The following is a 10,698-nucleotide window of genomic DNA, read 5'->3' as shown; positions in this document are numbered from 1 at the left end:
TTTGATTGTGGTAAATGAAAGGAAATTTTGTTCTATGTGACATTGGGATAAGTAGAATGAACGTGTAGTATCAACAGCAAACAACAATAACCAACAACAAAGAAGTTCAATCAAACAACAACAACAAACAAGTTCAATCAAACAACAACAACAAACAAGTTCAATCAAACAACAACAACAAACAAGTTCAATCAAACAACAACAACAAACAAGTTCAACTAAACAACAACAACAAACAAATTCAACAAAAAAAGCAAACAAGTTCAACAAATAAGTTCTTCAAAACGAAAACGAAAACGAAAACGAAAACGAAAACGAAAACGAAAACGAAAACTAACCTTCAAAAGGTGGGTTCGTCGGAATAAAGTTTCGTCACAGTGAGAGAGAAAACAGAATGCACCTATGAAGGAAAAGAGCACGAAAATAATTGGTTAAAAGAAACAAAAATCATACATAAAGTAATTAATGCATTTTGTGGCAAATGAAAAAAAGATTACATGTTATGCTCGTCAAACTTCGTTCGAGAAAAGTTTGAGAAAAGAAGAGGGTATCGCGCGCTAAGATAAAATGAATGAATTTTCAATCTCCTGCTCAAATTTTTATTGAATTCACTAACCTTTTGACGTTGAATTTAAAAGTCATTCGACGTTTTATATCCTTTTACATCGAATTACAATTCCAAATGATGTTTAATAATTGCATTTATTTACAAAAATGCCACCGTTCAGTTTTAACGTTGGTTATTTAGTGGTTTGACGTTAAACGTGTGACGTTATACGTTGTTTTTGTACTAGTGAGTTCCATGAATACATGATTACATCTATGCTTAGTTAATTGATCATTCATGAGAATAACATCTGTTGGATATTATGCAATCATGTGAACACCATGATGAGTGATTTTAATCAAGGCATGGGTACATCTTGACTGAATTCTGTTTGATGAGCTGATTTGAGTAATTACTTGTCTTGGAAGAAAGAGTTTTTGAATGTGTTGAACCATTGTATTGATTGGTGGAAGACTGAGTTATATCTTATTTGCTTGAGGACAAGCAAAGTTCTAAGTTTGTGGTTGTGATAACGGTTGAAATACCGTTATTTTTATACTTAATTTTAATATTAAAAACACCCTTTATGACTTAGAAAGTAGCTTGAAATCATGCTTTTGCTTAAGTTGTGAGAATAAGAGAGTTGAAGGTGGTATTGTTGGTTTTATACTTGGTTTTCCTTGTTTTGACAGGAATTAAGATGAATTAGATGAAGAAGTTGAAGTAGCAAGGAGTTGGAGTCAGGAAAGGCTCGAAAAGTAGCACATAGAAGAATCGCAGATAGCGCTGAGCGTCATTTTGGGGCACTGAGCGCCAAGTTCTACTGTCTCACGCCTGAGTGCCACCGCTGAGCGTCAGTTTAGTGCCGCAACCCCTGTCTCACGCTTGAGCGCCACCGCTAAGCGTCAGTTTAGCGCCACCCCTGTCATTTTAGTGTTTAAAAAATTAAATTATTAATTTACATAATTAAAAATAGTAAATAATTGTTATAAAAAAGTTTATGAAATTTATTTTGTTGGGTGAATTATAACTTAATTCATATTCAACCTGTCAGACCTTGGAAATTTAACCCAAACCCCACCTGTTTAATCTCATTAAATGCGCCCAAAATCCTGCTCAGATGCATTTAAAACGCACTCAACTCTGACGCACTAACGCCAGGTGTCAATAATAGAAGATTCGGAAGTCAGTTAGTGGAGTGCAGGTGTCAACAGGAGAGTGCACGACCGTTTGGACGTGGGGTAAACAAACATGATTTCTGAAAAACCCTGCCCACTCTCTTCTGCATGCACCTTCACCTCCCAAACTCTGACTTTCCATTTTCTCCTCCTTCTCTCTAGAAATTCCCCTTCTCTCTACTGTAACTCACTCTTCTCTGCTCCGATCACCGTTCAGGCACCGTAGGAGCATTCCCGGCGTCTCAAGCTTCCTCTTAAACCGAACAAGTTTCAAGTTTGAGCTGGTAAGTTTCTTCCCTTAGTCGTTCGTTCTTGAGTTACATGCAAAACCAAGTTCTGGTTGCATGCAGGGATATAGTCTAAGTTATACTTGATTTTTATGTGGTTAGATTTAGTTGCAAGAGTTAAGTGATCTTTGAGGGTAGAAAGCTGTAGACGGGCGAACCCAAAATCTTACGTTAGGATGTTCACTCACTGATCCAGGTAAGGGAAGCTTATTCAATTTAATTCGTATGTTTGTATTGTGCTGTATGGACGTTCTGTGAGTTGAATGAAGTATGAATTTGTGATATTTGATTTTTGGTATATGGTTATGATTATGAGCTGATGTATGAGAATTATGAAATGTACTATGATATGAGTATTTGAAAATATGAAATCGTATGCTGAGAAATGAGTTTAATGTAAATGAAACTTTGAATATAAATTCCCTATGATAATGAACGTTCGTCATTGAACGGTACTTGACCGTTCGGTGGTTACTAGTAAACTTCATTGAAATTGAATTCTTTCATCTGGGAAGAATTTTAGTTGAGGACGAACACCCTTGGATAATAGTTCTACGTTTGAGCGTTCGGCCAAGCGTAGATGGTCTGAGTGTTATGTGAGGAATTGAGAAACTTGTAAACACATATCTGGACACCTAGTCATTCTTAAACCTCTCTTCACCATCCCGTATTATATTTATTAATATTACTATTTCTATCACGAGTTCAAATCAGTGATGGGTTCCGACCCAAAGCGTTCGTTATGAGTGGCGCTCGGTCTTATACCGAACGCTCGTACTCGTCTTTAATTATCAAACTGGTGGAAATAGCGTTCGTCCAAATTCAGTAAATCCTTTTACCGTGTTCGGTCATTGACTGGCAGTCGGTTTCTGTAATTGAATTATTCTAGGTATGGTTCTTTAATCGTCTTGAGGGGCCCACATCCATTGGATCCGGCCTAGAACTTCTTTACTTAAAATATTCTTTGAGTATTGATCTGAATTTACGATAGCCAGTTCATTCAACTGATTCAAGTGGTAAATGACGTTCGTCATATACGGTGTTATTGTAGTCGGTTTTATTCTGTTCTGGAACGGGGGATTTTCTCGGTCTCGTTCCTCACGTTCGTCCTCGTTATGAAGAGGGCTGAACGTTCGTTATTTTATGCACTTGAAATGGATGACGAAAATGATATTAAATTGGAAGATTATGAATGATGAACGGTATATGAGATGAAAAGAAAGTTGTGAGTTTTGAACGAGCGTTCCGGGGAGGAACGACTCTTGGATGATTATGAGAATTGTAAAGTATGACCGTGGCCAGACTTAGCTGGCGATTCGATCCTGATGTTCCGTGAGTACTCGTCCTCACGTAGAGGGGGTACGTCATGCGTGGGAACGGCAGGAGGTCCTCGTCCTTAGAGGTACTTTGGACGGAACGGACTAACCTCGGGTGGCAGCTGATGAGAATGCCAGTTACCACACCACCCGGGTGCGCGAACGTCGTAGCTACACGGAATTCATACAGTCCGGACAGTCAGTCTAGTATCAGGAATGGATTGAATTGTATATTGAAATATATTTGATATGTTTGATATGTTGAGAAATGCATGTGATTACTTGAATTAAATTAAATAAGCTTACCCTGTGTTTTTCATTGTGTTGTCCAGACCTCCTCCTCCACCACAACCCACCGACCGTGATGCGTCCGACAACACCAGGATGTTAGAATCGGTGATTGAACGGCTCCAGCAGCAGAACACTGCCTTGATGCAGCAGAACGAGGCTGCTTTACAGAGTTTGGAAGCAGCTCGCGCCAACTCTGAAGCTACTCAGAGGCAATTGATGGAGATCATTGCCGCTACCAGGAATACAACAGGAGCGTCCTCTTCAAACGCTACCCACCAGGCAGAGTGGAGTTTAGAGAACTTTCTGCAGCATCATCCAGCCAAATTTGATGGGAAGTGCCTTCCTGACGAGGCCGATCAATGGCTAAGGGATATGGAACGGATATATAATGCTAAGACGTGCCCGGATGACAACAGGTTGGCGTTTACAGAGTATCTATTAACGGGGGAAGCCATTCATTGGTGGGCGAGCATGAAAATGATACTTACGGACGCTCAGAGTCCCATCTCCTGGGAAGTTTTTAGGAACAAGTTCTATGAAGAATACTTTCCTGATAGCGTACGTTTCGCTAAAGAAGTAGAGTTTCTACAGTTGGTACAGGGTGGAATGTCGGTTTCAGAGTACACCAACAAATTCAAGCACTTGGTGAGATTCAACACTATGACGACCAGTGAGGAGTGGCAGTGTAGGAAGTTTGAGAATGGGCTGAGGAGTGATCTGAAAGTGTTGATATCCAGCCTATGTATTAGGTCGTTTCCTACGCTGGTTGAGAGGGCCAAGGTGTTGGAGAAGAATGTGGCCGAAGTGGAGCAACAGAAGAAACAACAGCAAGTGGCTAGGGGATCGGTTTTGTCGAGATCAAATTTGAATCGGAATAGGACGCCGTACGCTCGTCCAACACAACCATCGAATGCAAGTGGGTCTCAATCTATGGTTGTTGCCGGACAGTCTGGACAGTATGGGACAGTTAAATTTTTTCAATGTGGAGGACCCCATTTCAAGTCATCCTGTCCTCAGTTGGTTGGAGGGAAGTATTGCAATCGCTGCAGAAGAAATGGTTACTTGGAGAGCGAGTGCAATATGGGAGAACGAGCGACAATGAGGCCGCCAAACGCTGGAAGGATGCAACAAGGTCGGGGTGGACGAGCGCAGGCAGTGGGAAGAGTTTACGCAATTGCGGGCGCTGAAGCAGCCAGCTCAGGTACACTCATCATCAACACTTGCTTATTATTTGGAAAGCCTTGCTGTGTACTATATGATTCGGGGGCAACACATTCCTTCATCTCGAAGGCGTGTGTTGAGAAATTGGGTTAGCTGAGAGCGAGATGCAGTTCGACTTGGTGGTGTCAACCCTAGCGACTGGAGAGGTTAGGACGTCTACGGTCTGCGTCAGATGTCCTATAGAGGTCGAGGGGCGTAGATATAAGGTCAATTTGATCTGTTTACCTCTAAAAGAGTTAGAGTGATTTTAGGAATGGATTGGTTGGCTACCAATCGCATTCTCATAGACTGTGGTAAGAAAGAGTTAGTATTTCCTGATGAAGAAGAAGAAGAGTTATCAGTGACGCTCGGTCAATTGAAGGAAGATATCATGGAAGGTGCCAGTTGTTTCCTGATTATGACGCACGAAGATCAGGAGTTCGGAAGTTTAAGGCAAGAACGATCGTCCAGTAGTGACAGTAACGGACGATCGGTTGTGGATGAGTTCCCGGACGTTTTTCCGGAAGAAATACCTAGACTACCTCCTACTCGCGAGGTTGAGTTCACAATTGACTTAGTGTCAACGGCAGCACCCATCTCTGTTCAACCATATCGGATGTCACCAGCGGAGTTGACTGAACTCAAGAAGCAGATTGAAGATTTGATGGACAAGCAATTTATCAGGCCGAGCGTATCACCCTGGGGAGCACCTGTGCTCTTGGTGAAGAAGAAAGATGGCAGCTCTCGGCTTTGCATTGATTACAGACAATTGAACAAGCTGACCATCAAGAATAAGTACCCACTGCCAAGGATAGATGATTTGTTGGATCAACTGCATGGGGCCACAGTGTTCTCAAAGATTGACTTGCGGTCTGGATATCATCAAATCAGAGTTAAGGAGGGAGACGTCCAGAGGACTGCTTTCAGATCTCGTTACGGACACTACGAGTATGTAGTGATGCCATTCGGTGTGACGAACGCACCAGCAATCTTCATGGATTATATGAATCACATATTCAGACCGTACCTGGACAAGTTTGTGGTCGTCTTCATCGACGACATACTCATCTACTCCAAGACCCAGGACGAACATGATGAGCACTTGAGAATTGTACTTGGCGTATTGAGGGAGAAGGAGTTGTACGCCAAATTTTCCAAATGTGAGTTCTGGATGAAAGAAGTTCAATTTTTGGGGCACGTGGTGTCGGCTGGAGGTATCTCAGTGGATCCGGCCAAGGTATGAGCGGTATTAGAATGGGAGAGTCCCCGTTCGGTCACTGAGGTTCGCAGCTTCGTGGGACTTGCGGGCTACTATAGGCGTTTTATTGAAGGATTTTCTAAGATAGTAGCCCCGCTAACTCAGCTGACCAGGAAAGATCAACCGTTCGCATGGACCGATCGGTGTGAAGCGAGCTTCCAGGAATTGAAGAGGAAATTGACGAGCGCTCCAGTTCTGATTATTCCAAACACAGCCAAACCGTTCGAGGTATACTGCGACGCTTCTCATCAAGGTTTAGGTTGTGCGCTAATGCAAGAGAGGAGAGCGGTCGCGTACGCTTCTCGTCAGCTGAAGATTCACGAGAGAAACTATCCGACGCACGACCTGGAGTTGGCAGCGGTCGTCTTCGCACTGAAGATTTGGAGGCATTACCTGTATGGATCTACGTTCCAAGTCTTCAGTGATCACAAGAGTCTTAAATATCTCTTTGATCAGAAGGAGTTAAACATGAGGCAGAGACGTTGGCTAGAGTTCTTGAAGGATTACGACTTTGAACTGCTTTATCATCCGGGGAAGGCTAATGTGGTGGCGGACGCCTTAAGCAGGAAAGCAGTTCACGTCTCGGTTATGATGGTAAGAGAACTCAGTCTGGTTGAGAGCTTTAGAGATCTAAGGTTACAGTTCGATTTGGAACCGAACAATATTAGATGCTGTAACCTTAGAATATCCAGTGATGTCTTTGATCGGATCAGAGAGAAGCAGCTAACAGATGAAGAATTGGTAAAGATAAGGGGCGCGCTCGGCACATATCAAGCTAAGGAGTTCAACACTGGAACAGACGGCCTCTTACGCTATATGGGTAGGACGTGCGTTCCAAACGATGGAGATCTGAAGAGGATTATTCTGGAGCAAGGTCATCACAACCGTCTTAGCATGCACCCTGGCATGACTAAGATGTATCAAGATCTCAGGAAATCATTCTGGTGGCCGGGAATGAAGAATGATGTCGCACGGTTTGTGGCATCATGCTTAACTTGTCAACGAGCGAAGGCGGAACACCAAAGGCCGGGCGGTCTACTGCAACCACTGGAGATTCCCGAATGGAAGTGGGACAACATTTCCATGGACTTCGTGTCCCACTTACCCCGCACAGTCAAGAATCACGATTCCATTTGGGTAATAGTGGATCGATTGACGAAGAGCGCTCATTTCCTAGCGGTCAACCTGAAGATGTCTATGATCAACCTGGCAAAGCTCTACATTAAGGAGATCGTTCGTCTACACGGAGTGCCGTCCAGTATCATCTCTGACCGAGACACGAGATTCACCTCTCGGTTTTGGCAATCCTTACAAAGCGAACTGGGCAGCAAACTTCAGATGAGTTCGGCGTATCACCCTCAGACGGACGGCCAATCTGAAAGAACCATCCAGACGCTCGAAGACTTGCTGAGGACGTGCGTCCTTGATCACATGGGCGTCTGGGATGAAGTCTTGCCTTTAGTGGAGTTCACCTACAACAACAGTTTCCAGTCTAGCATTGGAATGGCTCCCTTTGAAGCTCTTTACGGACGGAAGTGCCGCACGCCACTTTGCTGGTTTCAAGAAGGAGAGAACGTGTTGACTGGACCCGAGCTTATTCAGCAGACGACCGAGAAGGTAAAATTAATCCAAGAGAGGTTGAAGATGTCTAGGAGTCGACAAAAGTCATACGCAGACAGAAGAAGAAGGCCGCTAGAGTTCAATGATGGAGATCATGTTTTCCTTAGGCTGAATCCGACCACTGGAGTAGGCAGAGCTGTTCGACCCAAGAAACTATCTCCCAAGTTCGTTGGGCCTTACCAAATCCTAAGGAAGATCGGACCAGTAGCGTACGAGCTATCATTGCCACCTCAACTGTCCAACCTTCATCCAGTCTTCAACGTTTCCCAACTCCGGAAGTACATAGCCGACCCATCTCACATACTGGAGTTGGAAGACGTTCGTCTTAGTCAAGACCGGACGCTAGAGATGCAACCAGTCCGTGTGGAAGATAACCGCACCAAGTACTACAAGGGAAAGGGCGTTCGTTTAGTGAAAATGGTGTGGAACGATAAGACGGGCGACTCTACATGGGAAGTGGAGGATGCCATGAAGGACTTGTACCCTCACCTGTTTCCTGGTAGGTTTTAATTTTCGAGGACGAAAATTTTTGTAGTTAGGGTGAATGTCAGACCTCAGAAATTTAACCCAAACCCCACCTGTTTAATCTCATTAAATGCGCCCAAAACCCTGCTCAGATGCATTAAAAACGCACTCAACTCTGACGCACTAACGCCAGGTGTCAATAATAGAAGATTCGGAAGTCAGTTAGTGGAGTGCAGGTGTCAACATGAGAGTGCACGACCGTTTGGACGTGGGGTAAACAAACATGATTTCTGAAAAACCCTGCCCACTCTCTTCTGCATGCACCTTCACCTCCCAAACTCTGACTTTCCATTTTCTCCTCCTTCTCTCTAGAAATTCCCCTTCTCTCTACTGTAACTCACTCTTCTCTGCTCCGATCACCGTTCAGGCACCGTAGGAGCATTCCCGGCGTCCCAAGCTTCCTCTTAAACCGAACAAGTTTCAAGTTTGAGCTGGTAAGTTTCTTCCCTTAGTCGTTCGTTCTTGAGTTACATGCAAAACCAAGTTCTGGTTGCATGCAGGGATATAGTCTAAGTTATACTTGATTTTTATGTGGTTAGATTTAGTTGCAAGAGTTAAGTGATCTTTGAGGGTAGAAAGCTGTAGACGGGCGAACCCAAAATCTTACGTTAGGACGTTCACTCACTGATCCAGGTAAGGGAAGCTTATTCAATTTAATTCGTATGTTTGTATTGTGCTGTATGGACGTTCTGTGAGTTGAATGAAGTATGAATTTGTGATATTTGATTTTTGGTATATGGTTATGATTATGAGCTGATGTATGAGAATTATGAAATGTACTATGATATGAGTATTTGAAAATATGAAATCGTATGCTGAGAAATGAGTTTAATGTAAATGAAACTTTGAATATAAATTCCCTATGATAATGAACGTTTGTCATTGAACGGTACTTGACCGTTCGGTGGTTACTAGTAAACTTCTTTGAAATTGAATTCTTTCATCTGGGAAGAATTTTAGTTGAGGACGAACGCCCTTGGATAATAGTTCTACGTTTGAGCGTTCGGCCAAGTGTAGATGGTCTGAGTGTTATGTGAGGAATTGAGAAACTTGTAAACACATATCTGGACACCTAGTCATTCTTAAACCTCTCTTCACCATCCCGTATTATATTTATTAATATTACTATTTCTATCATGAGTTCAAATCAGTGATGGGTTCCGACCCAAAGCGTTCGTTATGAGTGGCGCTCGGTCTTATACCGAACGCTCGTACTCGTCTTTAATTATCAAACTGGTGGAAATAGCGTTCGTCCAAATTTAGTAAATCCTTTTATCGTGTTCGGTCATTGACTGGCAGTCGGTTTCTGTAATTGAATTATTCTAGGTATGGTTCTTTAATCGTCTTGAGGGGCCCACATCCATTGGATCCGGCCTAGAACTTCTTTACTTAAAATATTCTTTGAGTATCGATCTGAATTTACGATAGCCAGTTCATTCAACTGATTCAAGTGGTAAATGACGTTCGTCATATACGGTGTTATTGTAGTCGGTTTTATTCTATTCTGGAACGGGGGATTTTCTCGGTCTCGTTCCTCACGTTCGTCCTGGTTATGAAGAGGGCTGAACGTTCGTTATTTTATGCACTTGAAATGGATGACGAAAATGATGTTAAATTGGAAGATTGTGAATGATGAACGATATATGAGATGAAAAGAAAGTTGTGAGTTTTGAACGAGCGTTCCGGGGAGGAACGACTCTTGGATGATTATGAGAATTGTAAAGTATGATCGTGGCCAGACTTAGCTGGCGATTCGATCCTGATGTTCCGTGAGTACTCGTCCTCACGTAGAGGGGGTACGTCATGCGTGGGAACGGCAGGAGGTCCTCGTCCTTAGAGGTACTTTGGACGGAACGGACTAACCTCGGGTGGCAGCTGATGAGAATGCCAGTTACCACACCACCCGGGTGCGCGAACGTCGTAGCTACACGGAATTCATACAGTCCGGACAGTCAGTCTAGTATCAGGAATGGATTGAATTGTATATTGAAATATATTTGATATGTTTGATATGTTGAGAAATGCATGTGATTACTTGAATTAAATTAAATAAGCTTACCCTGTGTTTTTCATTGTGTTGTCCTGTACCTGTACGTCCGTCTTGTCTTTGCAATGATCATCCGTGTGGATGTGAGCAGATGGTGATGCGTTGCTAGAGGAGACGTTGGAAGAAGGAATTTTGGAGGAAGAGAACCTCGTTGATGTAGAAGTGAAGGCCGAACAGTAGTCCGTTCGGTTAAGGGTTTAGTTTAGTTATTTTAGCGAGTGGTCTTAGAACGACCACTTTCCTTTTTTTGATTCACCCGTTCGGTATTTTTGCTTTGTAAACCGTTCGGTCAGGTTAACTTATGGTACGTCTTGTTATTTTGTAACTCGCTTCTTGTAAGGCCGTTCGGCCACGAACGTACTTTAACTTTAGTGTAAGACTGAATTGATATGTTAATTAATGTGATTATTCTATCTGTATGGTTATTAC

The 10,698-nt window shown here is 42.9% G+C and overlaps 1 protein-coding gene across 1 annotated transcript; it reads left to right on the top strand.

Annotated features, from left to right (window-relative positions):
- Positions 1-3,300: 3,300 nt before the first annotated feature.
- LOC124839403 (uncharacterized) lies at positions 3,301-10,449 on the top strand. The gene is made up of 8 exons (XM_047315215.2): positions 3,301-3,344; positions 3,661-4,820; positions 5,092-5,491; positions 5,840-6,056; positions 6,534-7,526; positions 7,569-7,694; positions 7,977-8,196; positions 10,361-10,449. Exons 1-8 carry the CDS (start codon positions 3,301-3,303, stop codon positions 10,447-10,449), a joined length of 3,249 nt encoding a protein of 1,082 aa, XP_047171171.2.
- The last annotated feature ends 249 nt before the right edge of the window (positions 10,450-10,698 follow it).

The sequence above is a fragment of the Vigna umbellata genome, chromosome 6 (assembly GCF_029865625.1).
Source record: "Vigna umbellata cultivar VRB3 chromosome 6, Vumbellata_1.0, whole genome shotgun sequence".
NCBI lineage: Eukaryota > Viridiplantae > Streptophyta > Magnoliopsida > Fabales > Fabaceae > Vigna > Vigna umbellata.
Note: the sequence above shows the minus strand (reverse complement) of the source record. Positions and strands in the feature narration are given on the sequence as shown.

Coding starts and splice junctions, on each gene's coding strand:
- LOC124839403 (XM_047315215.2), top strand. CDS start 3,301: ATGACCGTGGCCAGACTTAGCTGGCGATTCGATCCTGATGTTCC. Junction 3,345..3,660: donor CGATTCGATCCTGATGTTCC/GTGAGTACTCGT, acceptor TGTGTTGTCCAG/ACCTCCTCCTCCACCACAAC. Junction 7,695..7,976: donor TTCAGCAGACGACCGAGAAG/GTAAAATTAATC, acceptor CAACTCCGGAAG/TACATAGCCGACCCATCTCA.